Below are 16,459 nucleotides of genomic sequence, written 5' to 3' on the forward strand. Positions count from 1 at the left end.
AAGCAATTAACGATTCTAATTCATGATTTCAGGCAAGTCCAAACACAAAATACTAACGTTAACTCTTCAAATAATAAACCCAATGAAACAAACACACACGAAAAACTGAGATACATAGATCTTAAAAGCCCGAACCGGCAATTAAATATTCTAACTAATGATTTCAGGCAAGTCAAACATCGAAATACTAATGTAAACTTCTCGAATAAAAAAACAAAGAAAACAAACATCCACGAAAATATAAAAAACCAATGTCTTAAAACCTCGAACAAGCAATTAACGATTCTAATTCAGGATTTCCGGCAAGTCCAAACGCAAAGTACTAACGTAAACTCTTCCAATAATAAACCCGAGTAAAAAAAAACCGAAAAAAATCTGAAATACATAGGTCTTAAAAAGCCGAACAGGCAATTAAATATTATAACTTATGATTTCAGGCAAGTATAACCAAGAAATACTAAAGTAAAATTCCCAAATAATAAGCCGCATGGACCAAACGTCCGCTAAAATCTAAAAAACCTAGGTCTGAAAACCCTAAACAGCCAATTAACGACTCTAATTCATGATTTCAGTCTAGTCAAAACACAAAATACTAAAGTTAACTTTTCAAATAATAAACCCCAGGAGCCAAGCACCGACAAAAATATAGAATATATTGTTCTGACAAAATCGAATCGGCAATTTACTATTATAATTAATTATATCGGGAAAGTCAAACATCTAAAAACTAATGTAAATTTCTAAAATAAAAAAACGAAGGAAACAAACATCTACGAAAATCTAAAAAACCTAGGTCTGAAAACCTCAAACAACCAATTAATGATTCTAATTCATGGTTTCAGGCAAGTCAAAAAGCAAAGTACTAACGTTAGCTCTTCAAATAATAAACCCCAGTAAACAAACACCGACGAAAATCTGAAAAACAAATATCTGACAAAATCGAACCGGCAATTAACTCTTCTCATTCATTATTTCAGTCAATTCAAACATCTAAAAACTAATGTAAACTTCTCAAATAATAAAACAAAGGAAACAAACATCCACGAAACTATAAAACACCTAGGTCTGAAAACCTAAAACAAGCAATTAACTATTATAATTCATGGGTTCCGGCAAGTCCCAAAAAAAAGGACTAACGTTATCTCTTCAAATAATAAAACCCAGTAAACAAACACCGACGAAAATCTAAAAAACATAGATCTGACAAAACCGAACCGGCAATTAACTATTATTATTAATGATTTCGGTCTAGTAAATCAATTAAATACTAATGTAAATTTCTCAAATAAAAAAACGAATGAAACAAACACCCACGAAAATATAAAAAACCTAGGTCTTAAAACCCCAAACAAGCAATTAACGATTCTAATTCATGATTTCAGGCAAGTCAAAACACAAAATACTAACGTAAACTTCTCAAATAATAAACCCCAGGAACCAAACACCCGCGAAAATATAAAAAACATAGGTCTGAAAACCCAAACATCCAATTAACGACTATAATTAATTATTTCAGGCAATTCTAAAAACGAAATACTAAATTAAACTTTCCAAATAATAAACCCAATAAAATAAACCCCGGCGAAAATACAAAAAACGTAGGGCTTAAAACTTAAAACAGCCAATTAACGATTCTAATTCATGATTTCCGTCTAGTCAAAACACAAAATACTAAAGTTAACTTTTCAAATAATAAACCCCAGGAAACAAACACCGACGAAAATCTAAAAAACATAGGTCTGAAAACCCTAAACAGCCAATTAACGATTCTAATTCATGATTTCCGGCAAGTCAAAACACAAAATACTAAAGTTAACTCATCAAATAATAAACACCAGGAAACAAACACCGACGAAAATCTAAAAAAAAATAGGTCTGAAAAACCCAAACAGCCAATTAAATATTCTAATTCATGATTTCAGGTAAGTCACCATGAAATACCAAAGTAAACTTCTCGAATAATAAACTCCAGAAGCCAAACACCCACGAAAATCTAAGAAACGTAGGTCTGAAAACCTCAAACAGCCCATTAAAGATTATAATTCATGGTTTCCGTCAATTCCAAACACGAAATACTAAAGTTAGCGCTTCAAAAAATAAACCCCAGTGAACAAAAACCGACGAAAATATGGGATACATAGGTCTGAAAAACTCGAATAGCAAATTAAATATTCTAATTAATGATTTCAGTTACGTCAAACCATGAAATACCAGAGTAAACTTCTCAAAAAATAAGCCCCAGAAGCCAAACACCCACGAAAATCTAAAAAAACTCGGACTGAAAACCTCAAACAGCCCATTAACCATTATAATTCATAGTTTCAGGCAATGCCAAACACGAAATACTAAAGTTAACGCTTTAAATAATAAACCCCAGGAAACAAACAGCGACGAATATCTAAAAAACATTGGTATTAAGAACCCTAATCTACTATCAGAGACCAAACTTATTGATTTCAGTCAAGTAAAACCTCTAAAAAAAGGAGAAAAATTCCGATATCATACACAGCCTGGACTTAATACACGCAAAACTATAAAAAACGTAGTTCGTAAAACTCCAAATAGGACCTTCCCGCCTAATATTATTGGGTTAATTCACTGACAACTGCACTGTAATCAACTAAGATTTACAAATAATAAACCCCAGGAACAAAACAGCGACGAAAATCTAAAAAACATAGGTCTGACAAAATCAAACAGGCAATTAACTACTCTAATTCATTATTTCATGCAAGTATAACCACAAAATACTAAAGTAAACTTCCCAAATAATAAACCGAATGAAACAATCACCCGCCAAACTATAAACAACGTAGGGCTTAAAACTCCAAATAACCAATTAAATACTCTAATTCATGATTTCAGTCAAGTCAAAACACAAAATACTAAATTTAACTTTGCAAATAATAAACCCTAGCAAACAAAAACCGACGAAAATCTAAAATATATAGGTCTAAAAAACCTAAACAGCCAATTAACTATTCTAATTCATGATTTCAGGCAAGTAAAACCATGAAATACTAAAGTAAACTTCTCAAATAATAAACCCCAGGAACCAAACACCCACGAAAATCGAAAAAACATAGGTCTGAAAACCTCAAACAGCCCATTAACGATTATAATTCATAGTTTCAGGCAAGGCAAAACACGAAATACTAAAGTTAACTTTTCAAATAATAACCCCCAGGTGACAAACACTGAATAAAATCTAAAAAACGTAGATCTGACAACCCCAAACAGCAAATTAACGACCCTCACTCATGATTAAAGTCAATTATAACTACGAATTAAAAATGTAAAATTACCAAATAAGAAAACGCATGAAACAAACACCTGGGAAAATATAAAAAACCTATGTCTTAAAACCCCAAACAGCCAATTAATTATTCTAATTCAGGATTTCAGGCGAGTCCAAAAACAAAATACTAAAGTTAACTTTTCAAATAATAAACCCCAGGAAACAAAAACCGACGAAAATATGGAATACATTGGTCTGAAAAAACCGAACAGGCAATTAACTATTCTAATTCATGATTTCAGGCAAGTCAAAACACAAAATAATAAATTTAAATTCTCAAATAAGAACACCACTGAAACAACTCCAGACGAAAATCTAAAAAACCTTGTTATTAAGACTCCGACTCTCCCTATAACGACTATTGTGATTGATTTCATTCTAGTCCAAACACGAATCACAAAACTAAGCTTTTCAAAAAATAAACCCAAGGACCATCACAGCGACAAAAATCTAAAAAATATAGGTCTGAAAAACCCGAACAGCCAATTAACTATTCTAATTCATGATTTCAGGTAAGTCACCATGAAATACCAAAGTAAACTTCTCGAATAATAAACTCCAGAAGCCAATCACCCACGAAAAATCTAAGAAACATAGGTCTGAAAAACCCAAACAGCCAATTAACTATTCTAATTCATGATTTCAGGCAATGCAAAACACAAAATACTAAAGTTAACTTTTCAAATAATAAACCCCAGGAAACAAGCACCGACGAAAATCTAAAAAACGTAGGTCTGAAAACCCCAAACAGCCAATTAACGATTCTAATGAATGATTTCCTTAAAGTCAAAACACAAAAGAAGTCAGTTAGAGCATCCAAATAGCAACCCCAGGAGAAAAAAAGATGCGATAATCTAAAATATATAGACATGAAGAACACGAACCTGCCAAAAACTACCATAATTAATGATTTCAGGCAAGTCTAAATACAAAATACTAAAGTAAACTTCTCAAATAATAAACCGCAGGAACCAAACACCCACTAAAATATAAAAAACATAAGTCTGAAAACCCCGAACATCCCATTAAAGATTATAATTCATAATTTCCGGCAAGTCCAAAAACAAAATACTAACGTTAAAGCTTCAAATAATAAACCCCAGGGAAAAAACACCGACAAAAATCTAGAAAAAATAGGTCTGAAAAACCCAAATAGCCAATTAACTATTCTCATTCATGATTTCAGGCAAGTAAAACCACGAAATACTAAAGTAAACTTCTCAAATAATAAACCCAAGGAACCAAACGCCCGCGAAAATATAAAAAACCTAGGTCTGAAAACCCCAAACAGCCAATTAACCATTCTAATTCATGATTTCCGGCAAGTCAAAACATAAAATACTAACGTTAGATTTTCAAATAATAAACCCCATGAACCAAAAACGCACAAAAATCTGGGATACATTGGCCTGAAAAAACCGAACAGCAAATTAACTATTATAATTCAAGATTTCGGTAAAGTAAAACAAATAAATACTAAAATAAGCTTCTCAAATAATACACCGAAGGACACAATCAACCACAAAACTCTAAAAAACATAGTTCTGAAAACCCAGAATAGCCAATTAAAGATTATAATTCATGATTTCCGGCAAGTCCAAACACACAATACTAACGATAACATTTCAAATAATAAAACACAGTGGACAAAAACCGACGAAAATCTGGAATACTTAGTTATGAAAAACACAAAAAGCCACTTAAATATTATAATTCATTATCTCAGTCCGGTAAAACCATAAAATACTAAAGTAAACTTCTCAAATAATAAGCCCCAGGGGTCAAACACCTGAAAATAACTAAAAAACGTTTTTCGTAAAACACAAACAGCACATCAACTACTCTAATTAATGATTTAAGGCAAGTAAAACCACGAAAAACTAAATCACATATTAAAAATAACAAATCCCAGAAACCAAACGACCATAAAAATCTTAAAAACGAATGTCTCAAAATCACAAACAGAGAATTAAAAATTCTAATTAATAATTTCAGTCTAGTCATGCAATGATATACTAAAGTAAACTGCCCCAATAATAAACCCCATGAACTAAACAACCACGAAAATCTAAAAAACCTATGTCTGAAAACCCCAAACCGCCAATTAACGAATATAAATAATGAGTTCAGGCAAGTCCAAACACAAAACACTAACTTTAACTTTTAAAATAAAAACCCCAGGAACCAAACACCGAATAAAATCTAAAATATATAGATCTTAAAAAACCAAAAAGACAATTAACTATCCTAATTCATGATTTCAGGCAAGTAAAACTACGAAATACTAAAGTAAACTTCTCAAATAATAAAACAAAGGAACCAAACATCCACTAAAATATAAAAAGCCTATGTCTTAAAACCTCAAACAACCAATTAACGATTCTAATTCATGATTTCAGGCAAGTCCAAAAACAAAATACTAAAGTTAACTCTTCAAATAATAAACCCCAGGAAACAAACACCGACGAAAATCTAAGATACTTAGGTCTGACAACCCCAAAAAGCAACTTAAATATTCTAATTATTGATCTCCGGCCGGTAAAACAATAAAACACCAAATTAAAATTATCGAATAATAAACCCTAGGAGTTAAACCCCCAAAAAAAACTAAAAAACGTTGGTAGTAAAACACAAACAGCCAATCAACGATTATAACTCATGATTTAAGGCAAGAAAAACCTCGAAAAACTAAAGCACATATCCAAAATAATAAATCCCAGAACCCAAATGACCGCAACAATCTTAAAAACTAATGGCTGAAAATCATAAACAGCGAATTAAAAATTCTAATTCATAATTGCAGTCTAATCATGCAACGATATACTAAAGTAAACTTACCAAATAATAAATCCCATGAACCAAACACCCACGAAAATCTAAAAAACCTATGTCTTAAAAACCCAAATAACCACTTAACCATTATAATTAATGGTTTAATGCACGGCCAACCACAAAATACTAACGTTAACTCATCAAATAATAAAACCAAGTGGACAAGCACCGATGAAAATCTAAAATACATACGTCTGAAAAACCCAAACAGCCAATTAAATATTCTAATTAATGATTTCAGGCAAGTAAAACCATTAAATACTAGAGTAAACTTCTCAAATAATAAACCCCAGGAGCCAAACACCCACTAAAATCTAAAAAACCTTGGTCTGAAAACCCCAAACAGCCCATTAACGATTATGATTCATAGTTTCAGGCAAGGCCAAATACGAAATACTAAATTTAATTTTTCAAATAATAAACCCCATTGGACAAACACCGACAAAAATCTAAAATATATAGGTCTGAAAAACCAAAACACCACCTTAACTATTCTTATTAATGATGGAACGTATAACCACGAAACAATAAAGTAAACTTCTAAAATAATAAGCCCCCTTGAACAACCGACCGCAAAAATCTAAAAAACAAATGTTTGAAAACCATAAACAGCCAATAAACAATTCTAATTCAAAATGTCAGTCTAATCATGCAACTATATACTGAAGTTAACTTACCAAATAATAAACCCCATGATCAAAACACCCGCATAATTCAAGAAGACAAAGGTCTGAAAACCCCAAACAGCCAATTAACTATTCTAATTCATGATTTCAGGCCAGTAAAACCATGAAATACTAAAGTAAACTTCTCAAATAATAAACCCTAGGAACCAAACACCCACAAAAATCTAAAAAAAACGTAGGTCTGAAAACCCAAACAGCCAATTAACTACTCTAATTCAGGATTTCAGGCAAGTATAACCACGAAATACTAAAGTAAACTTCGCAAATAATAAATCCCATGATCCAAACACCCACGTAATTCTAGAAAACCTACGTCTAAAAACCCCAAACAGCCAATAAACAATTCTAATTCATGATTTCAGGCAAGTCAAAACACGAAATACCAAAGTAAACTTCTCAAATAATAAACCCCAGGAAAAAAGCACCCGTGAAAATCAAAAAACATAGGTCTTAAAGCCACAAAGAGAAACTTAACTATTCTGATTTATGATTTCAGGTAAGTCAAGCCTCTAAATACTAAAAGTAACTTCAAAAATAATAAACCCCAGGAAACAAACACCCAGGAAAATTTAAAAAACCTGGGTCTGAAAATCCAAATCAGTCTATTAAATACTCTAATTCATAATTTCAGGCAGGTCAAACGATTAAATACCAGACTAAACTTCTCGAATAATAAACTCCATAAACCAATCGCCCGCGAAAAATCTAAAAACCTAGTTCTGAAAAAGCCAAACACCAAATTAACTATTCTAATTAATTATTTCAGGAAATTCTAAACATAAAATACTAAAGTTAACTTACCAAATAATAAGCCCCAGGGGCCAAACGCCTGCAAAAATCTAAAAAACATAGGTTTGAAAACCCAAACAGCAAATTAACTACTCTAATTCATGATTTAAGGCAAGCAAAACCACGAAATACTAAAGTAAACTTCACAAATAACAAACCCCAGGAAACAAGCAGCCGCGAAAATCTTAGAAATATTGATCTGAAAATATAAAATATCCCATTAAGTATTCTGATTAATGGTTTCAGTCAAGTCAAACCTAGAAAAAATAAAGTTAACTTATCCAATAATAAAACCCAGTAAACAAACACCCAAGATAATCTAAAAAAACATAGGTCTGAAAAACCCAAACATCCAATTAACTACTCTAATTCATGATTTCAGGCAAGTATAACCACGAAATACTAAAGTAAACTTCCCAAATAACAAACCCCAGGAACCAAACAGCCACGAAAATCCTAAAAACGTTGGTCTGAAAACCCCAAACAGCCAATTAACGATTCTAATTCATGATTTCAGGCGAGTCAAACCACAAAATACTAAAGTAAACTTCTCAAATAACAAACCGCATGAAATAAACATCGACGAAAATACAAAAAACCTTAGTATTAAAAACTCAAACAGCAAATTAACGACTATGCTTAATAGTTTCAGGCAAGTAAAACCGCAAAATACTAAAGTTAACTTTTCAAATAATAAACCCCAGGAAACAAACATCGGCAAAAATCTAAAAAACATAGGTCTGAAAAACACAAACAGCCAATTAACTATTCTAAATAATGATTTCAGGCCGGTAAAACCACGAAACACTAAAGTAAACTTCTAAAATAATAAACCAAAGTAGTTAAACACCTACAAATAACTAAAAAACGTTGGTCGTAAAACTCAAACAGCCAATCAAATATTCTAACTCAGGATTTAAGGAAAGAAAAACCTCGAAATACTAAAGCACATATTCATAATAACAAATCCCAGAAACCAAACGACCGCAAAAATCTTAAAAATGAAGGGCTGAAAACCCCAATCAGCGAATTAAAAATTATAATTCATAATTGCAGTCTTGTCATGCCACGAAATACTAAAGTAAACTTCTCAAATAATAAACCCCATGAACTAAACACCCACGAAAATCTAAAAAACGTAGGTCTGAAAACCCCAAACAGCCAATTAACTATTCTAATTCATGATTTCAGTCTAGTCAAGCAATGAAATACTAAAGTAAACTTCCCAAATAATAAACCCAATGAACCAAACACCCACAGAAATCTAAAAAACCTAGGTCTGAAAACCCCAAACAGCCAATTAACGATTCTAATTCATGATTTCATGCAAGTCAAAACACAAAATACTAAAGTTAACTTATCAAATAATAAACCCCAGGAAAAAAACACCCATGAAAATCAAGAAAACATAGGTCTGAAAAAACCAAACAGCCAATTAACTATTCTAATTCATGATTTCAGGCAAGTAAAACCACGAAATACAAAAGTAAACTTCTCAAATAATAAACCACAGGAACCAAACACCCGCAAAAATCTAAAAGACGTAGGTCTGAAAACCCAAACAGCCAATTAACTACTCTAATTCATGATTTCAGGCAAGTATAACCACGAAATACTAAAGTAAACTTCTCAAATAATAAACCGAAAGAACCAAACACACACGAAAATCTAAAAAACCCAGGTCTGAAAACCCCATACAGCCAATTAACGATTCTAATTCATGATTTCAGGCAAGTAAAAACATAAAATACTAAAGTTAACTTTTCAAATAATAAACCCCAGCAAAAAAACACAGACTAAAATCTAAAAAACATAGGCCTGAAAAAACCAAAAAGACAATTAGCTATTATAAGTCAAGAATTCAGGCAAGTATAACCACGAAATACTAAAGTAAACTTCCCAAATAATAAAACCCCAGGAAAAAACACCCTAGAAAATATAAAAAAACGTAGGTCTGAAAACCCCAAACAGCCAATTAACTATTCTAATTCATGATTTCAGTCTAGTCAAACCACGAAATACTAAAGCTAACTTCTCAAATAATAAATCCCAGGAAACAAACACCCAAGAAAATTTAAAAAACCTAGGTCTGAAAACCCCAAACATAATATTAACAATTCTAATTCATAATTTCAGGCAAGTCAAAAGACGAAATACTAGAGTAAACTTATCAAAAAATAAACCCTAGGAACCAAACACCCACTAAAATCTAAAAAATGTAGGTCTGAAAACCCCAAAAAGCCAATAAATTATTCTGATTCATGGTTTCAGTCAATGCAAAACAAAAAATACTAAAATTAAATTTTCAAATAAAAACCCCAGGAGACAAACACAGACAAAAATCTAAAAAAAATAAGTCTGAGAAACCCAAACAGCCAATTAACGATTCTAATTAATGATTTCAGGCCAGTCCACAAAAGAAATACTAACTTTAACTTTTCAAATAATAAGCCCCAGTAGCCAAACATCCGCAAAAATCTAAAAAACGTTGGTCGTAAAACCCAAACAGCCGCTCAACTAATATAAATAATTATTTCCGGAAATTATAATCACTAAAAAAAAAATTAAAATACAAAAAAAATAAACCCCAGGACCAAGATCCCCACTAAAATCCAAAAAAACTTTGTTATTAAGAACCAAAACACACATTACACGACTCTAGGACATGATTTCAGGCACGTCACAACAAACAATACACCAGATATCTATTCAAATAATAAACCCCAGGAAACAAACACCGACTAACACAAAAATACATAGGTATTAAAAAAACAAACATACAGTTAGATAATATAATTCATGATTTCAGTATAGTACAAACACTTAAAAATAAATTAAAATACTAAAAAAATAACAAGAAGTACCCACATACCCACTAAACTATAAAATACCTAGGTCTTAAAACCCCCCAACGCAACTTAAATCTTCTTATTCATGATTTCATGCAAGACAAAACGCGAAATAATACAGTTAAATTGTCAAATACGCCTCACAAGCGTCCAATGAGTTACACAACTCTAAAAAACCTAGGTCTGAAAAACAAAAACAGCCTCTTAACAATTCTAATTAATTATCTAAGTTCGTTAAAACCACGAAATACTAAAGTAAACTTCTCAAATAAAAAACCCCACTAGTCAAACACCCGCCAAAAACTAAGAAACGTAGTTCGGAAAACTCAAACAGCCCAGCAACTACTCTAATTCATGATTTAAGGCAAGTAAAAACTCAAAATACTAAAGTAAACTTCCCAAATAATAAACCCCATGAACCAAACACACGCTAAAATCTAAAAAACGTATGGATTAAAAACTAAATGATACAATTAAATATTCTATTTCATGATTTTAGTCTAGTAAAACAATTAAATACTGAAGTAAACTTCACAAATAATAAATCCCTTTAACTACACACCCACAAAAATCTAAAAAACTTATGTCTTAAAACCTCAAACAACCAATTAACCATTATAATTAAAGAGTTCAGGCAAGTACAACAAAAAAATAATAACTTTAAATCTAAAAAAAAAAACCCACTGAACAAACCCAACACTAAAAAAAAAAAAAACGTTTTTATTAAAACCCCAACCCCCAATATCACTACTCTAGTTCATTATTTCTGGCAAGTCAAAACATACATTACTAAACTTAACTATTAAAATAATAAACCACAGGAAGAACACACCGACTAAAACTAAAATACATAGGCCTGAAAAAACCAAAAAGCCAATTAGCTATTCTAAGTCAAAAATTCAGTCAAGTAAAACCACTAAATACTAAAGTAAACTTCCCAAAGAATAAGCCCCATGGACCAAACGCCCTCGAATCTATAAAAAAATGTAGGGTTGAAAAACTCAAAGAGAGAATTAAATATTCTAATTCATGATTTTAGTCTAGTCAAGCAATGAAATACTGAATTAAACTTCCAAAATAATTCATCCCTTGAACCAACCACCCACAAAATTCTAGAAAACCTAGGTCTTAAAAACTCAGTCAGACAATTAACGATTATAATTAATTATTTCAGGCAAGTCCAAACACTAAACACTAACGATAAATCTTCAAATGATAAAACCCAGCTAAAAAACCCAGACGAAAATCTAAAAAAACATAGTTCTGAAAAACACAAACATACAAATATATATTATTAATATTGATATAATTATATTCAAAACATGAAATAATAATTTTAAATTAAGAAATACTTAAACCCTTGAAATAATCATCCAGTTAATTCTAGTAAAAATACTTATAAAGAACCCAACCAAATAATAGACGATTATAATTCATGGTTTCAGGCAAGGACCAATACGCAATACCAACGCAAACTCTTAAAATAATAAGACCCAGGGAACAAACAGCGACAAAAATCTAAAAAATATAGATCTGAAAAGCCAAAACAGCCAATTAACTATTCTAATTCATGATTTCAGGCAAGTAAAACCACGAAATACTAAAGTAAACTTCTCAAATAAGAAACCCGTATGTACACCAAACACACGCACGAACACATGTAAGAACACACATAGTGTACGTGTATACACACGCGCGCACATACATGCACACATGTACACATTATTCCCGTAATTCATATGAATTCTGAACTAAGTTATGTCAAGGATATTCTTTTGCAATGGTTACCCAATCAAACTCATGAAAATATAATAGATAGACGATTAAAGATAAAAGAACATAGGAGCTGTCCCCCTGATTCAGACACCGGCAATTGAGAAAAAACTTTCATCGTTTTACCATACATCCCGAAACTTGGCGATAGACTTAGAAAAATTTTAAATAACATAATCTCTCTGTTTCTTTCAGAACCGAACAAAAGTTGAACATTTTTTAACTCAGGAAAGGATAAAACAGACCCTGTACTGGGTAGTGATGTCTACAGAATCCCGTGTTCTGTGGAAAATTTTACATTGGTAGAACCCAACAGCCAATTAACTATTCTGATTTATTATTTCAGTTTAGTCAAGCCTTGAAATACTAAAGTTAACTTATAAAATAATAAAATCCAGGAAACAAACACCCAAGAATATTTAAAAAACCTAGGTCTGAAAACCTCAAACAGTATATTAACAATTCTAATTCATAATTTCAGGCTCGTCAAACGACGGAATACTAGAGTAAACTTATCAAATAACAAACCCTATGAACCTAACAGCCACTAAACTACAGAAAACCTAGGAATTAAACACCCGCGCCGCCAATGCATGACTATAGAGATTTATTTCCTTATATGACACCCGCAACATCCCCACATAAGCGTAACACATAATAAACCCAAGGAGACTAACCGCGGCAAACAACTAAAAAAACATTAGCAAGTAATACCCGATACTCAAATAAGCGCCCCTAATTATAGAACTCAGTCCGGTATAACAACAAAACAAAATATTACAATTATCAACTAATACGCCACCGTAGCCACCCACCTAAAAATCAATGAGTAACGTTATTATGAAAAACCCAAAAAGACACTCCGATATTAAATTTATGTATGTACTTATAGTATAACATAGAACAACTGAAGTACATATCTAAAAAAACAACTACCATAACCCAGATACACGCTAAAATCAATAAAACATAGGGCTGAAAATCTCAAACAGCCAATTAACTACTCTAATTCATGATTTCAGGTAAGTCAAGCCTCGAAATACTAAAACTAACTTCTAAAATAATATAACCCAGGAAACAAACACACAAGAAAATTAAAAAAAAATTAGGTCTGAAGACCCCAATCAGCCAATTGACTATTCTAATTCATGATTTCAGGCAAGTCAAAACATGAAAAACCAAAGTAAACTTCTCAAATAATAAACCTCCAGGAAACAAACACCCAAGAAAATTTAAAAAACCTAGGTCTGAAAACCCAAAACAGCCAATTAACTATTCTAATTCATAATTTCAGGCTGGTCAAACCATGAAATACTAGAGTAAACTTCTCGAATAATAAACTCCAGAAGCCAATCACCCACGAAAAATCTAAGAAACATAGGTCTGAAAAACCCAAACAGCCAATTAACTATTCTAATTCATGATTTCATGCAAGTAAAACCACAAAATACTAAAGTAAACTTATCAAATAATAAACCCCAGGAGCCAAACACCCATTGAAATCAAGAAAACCTACGTCTGAAAACCCCAAACAGCCAATAAACAATTCTGATTTATGATTTCAGGTAAGTCAAGACTCGAAATACTAAAGTTAACTTCTAAAATAATAAAACCCAGGAAACAAACACCCAATAAAATTAAAAAAACTTAGGTCTGAAAACCCCAAAGAGCCAATTAACTACTCTAATTCATGATTTCAGGCAAGTCAAACCACGAAATACTAAAGTAAACTTCTCAAATAATAAACCCAAGGAACCAAACACCCACGAAAATCTTAAAAACGTAGGTCTGAAAATCCCAAACAGCCAATTAACTATTTTAATTCATTATTTCAGGCACGTCAAACCACGAAATACTAAAGTTAGCTTCTCTAATAATAAACCCCAGGAGCCAAACACCCAAGGAAATCTACAAAATCTAGGTCTGAAAACCCCAAACAGCCAATTAACTATTCTAATTAATGATTTGAGGCAAGTCAAACTACGAAATACTAAAGTTAACTTCTCAAATAATAAACTCCAGGAAACAAACACCCACGAAAATCTAAAAAACCTAAGTCTGAAAACCCCAAAAAGCTGATTAAATATTCTAATTCATGATTTCAGGCACGTCAAACCACGAAATACTACAGTTAACTTCTCAAATAATAAACCCCAGGAGCCAAACACCCACGAAGATCTAAAAAACCTAGGTCTGAAAACCCCAAACAGGTAATTAACTATTCTAATTCATGATTTCAGGCAAGTCAAACCTATAGTTTCCCATACTGTCTCTAGGGATTCGTGGCACTAATGGGCTAATGGGCCTCCCAGTTGCGTATCAGAATTTTTTCTGATACGCAACATCTTGCAAACGTACAGATCTTTCCATGTTATGATTTTACACGAAATACTTTTATATTATCTATCACAGGTGCATTTTATACATATTTTCAACTTTTAGACACTAATATTTTCTTTTTTCATAGACAGAATTTTTCACTTTCCAACCCTCTCTACGAGATGTCCTAATCAATCATATCTAAGAGCCCCCATGCATAGACCGCAAACAATAAAGCTAAGCGCTGTTTTTCCGTTTTATTATTTTTTGAATTGGAAAGTACAGGTACATTAGCGCCACAAAACCCCTAGCGAATGGGTGGGAAACTAAAATTTCCGATACAGAGCTACCAAATTCTTACTACTGTTCAGCCACCAAAGATTTTTTCCTACCAACTCAGTTTTTTTAAGCGGTTTATGTTATGTTATGTTAGGGACGCTGTACAAATACTTTACCCCACCTCCCCCTAATTTGCAAATATATAGCCCAAATGATAGTATTGTATAAACTAAAGGTTAAATGGAGGTTACATTTCATTACGATTAACCTATCTTCACTTCTTGGGTGTGTTTCGTTTAATTAAAAAGTACCAATTATTGTAATTGAAGCAAGGCATTTGGTACCGATAAGTTCTACCGAATTTTTTATTTATCCGTCGTAAAATATTGCATATGCTGTATCAAAAGATATTTTTTATGGCTTAAAAATCGTGCGAGGAATTTTTTCCTGTTTTCCTTACGAAAACTTTGAAATGTGCGTTAATAGAGCATAACCAATTAAAAAATCTTTCGTTTTGTTTTAGGGGAAAAAACACGCAGAGAAGATACCTACCAATTCCCAGTTTCTTTTACTTTTTCTGAAGTCCAACACAGTATTTCGCTCAAAAATCTTGAAGTGAATATGTTAGCTCTTTTGTGTAACAATGAAGCTCAAAGTTTTATCAAAAACTCAGAGAGACTTCCTCCAGAATCTATAATGAAGATTGGCCAAACCTCATATCAGAGTGGAGGATTAGTCTGCTATGCTGAACTGCATCCTAACGATGACCTTCATGGAAGTAAGTATCTTTTATTGGAAATTTTACCAAATAAAACCAGCGGAATACCTACATGCGTAAGTTAAGGAATGGCCAACTTTGAATTTCTGAAATTCTAAGTGATATGGCCCATAAGCAGCATTATTAGGCCCCTACGCAGTAGTGTTGGGCAATAATTTTATTAAACAATATTTTGATATATCGATATTTGATAATGGACATATCGATTTAGATTTTTCTGATCATTTTTTTTGCTCTAATTAACTTTATGTTTTAGCAAAATTCAACGACAAAATTTGTAATTAGAGAGTATTTTGCACAGTTTTTTTTCTCCAAATTTTTAATAAAATACAAAAACAACTTCTATTACATGGACGAATATTTAAAAAAACATGAATTGGAATTACTCGGGCTACTGGCTATTTTTTGCTATTCAAATCAGCAACATATCAATATTTTTCCGTGAGAATTTGTTCAGCCTTTCAGTGATTAAATTAAAAAAAAAATCCACTGAAAGTAAGGAGCAACACTAAAACTTAAAAGAACAGAAGTTGTTCTATATATGATGGGGATAACCCCTCCTCAATATCTTGCTCTTCACGCCAAAGTTTATTTTTGTATTTTAACAACGGCCTTATTATAATTGGACAGCTCTTGTGTTTCAGGATTTGTTCGGATGAAAAGTTAAAATTAGCGTAAAGAGTGAGGTACTAAAGAGGGGGTTTACTCTCATATACGGGATAATTTCTGTTCGTTTTAAGTTTTAATACTGATCTGTACTTTTAGTTGAAAATGTTAGATTTTTATTTAATTTCTGATAGTTTCTAATATAATGCCAGAAAATCCGCGTTTTCGCTCCATGGAAAATCCCCCCCCC

At 31.9% G+C, this 16,459-nt stretch overlaps 1 protein-coding gene across 1 annotated transcript in view; it reads left to right on the forward strand.

The window, feature by feature from the left end:
- Positions 1–16,459, forward strand: part of LOC148946088 (uncharacterized) — a 146,064-nt gene that overhangs the window by 125,677 nt on the left and 3,928 nt on the right. Inside the window, exon 8 of the mRNA XM_089097598.1 lies at positions 15,349–15,603. Within this exon, the coding sequence (XP_088953724.1) occupies positions 15,349–15,603 (255 nt within the window). The remainder of the gene's footprint in view (positions 1–15,348; positions 15,604–16,459) is intronic.

Source organism: Artemia sp. Qi Xiang Cuo, chromosome 12, assembly GCF_049724085.1.
Source record: "Artemia sp. Qi Xiang Cuo chromosome 12, ASM4972408v1, whole genome shotgun sequence".
NCBI lineage: Eukaryota > Metazoa > Arthropoda > Branchiopoda > Anostraca > Artemiidae > Artemia > Artemia sp. Qi Xiang Cuo.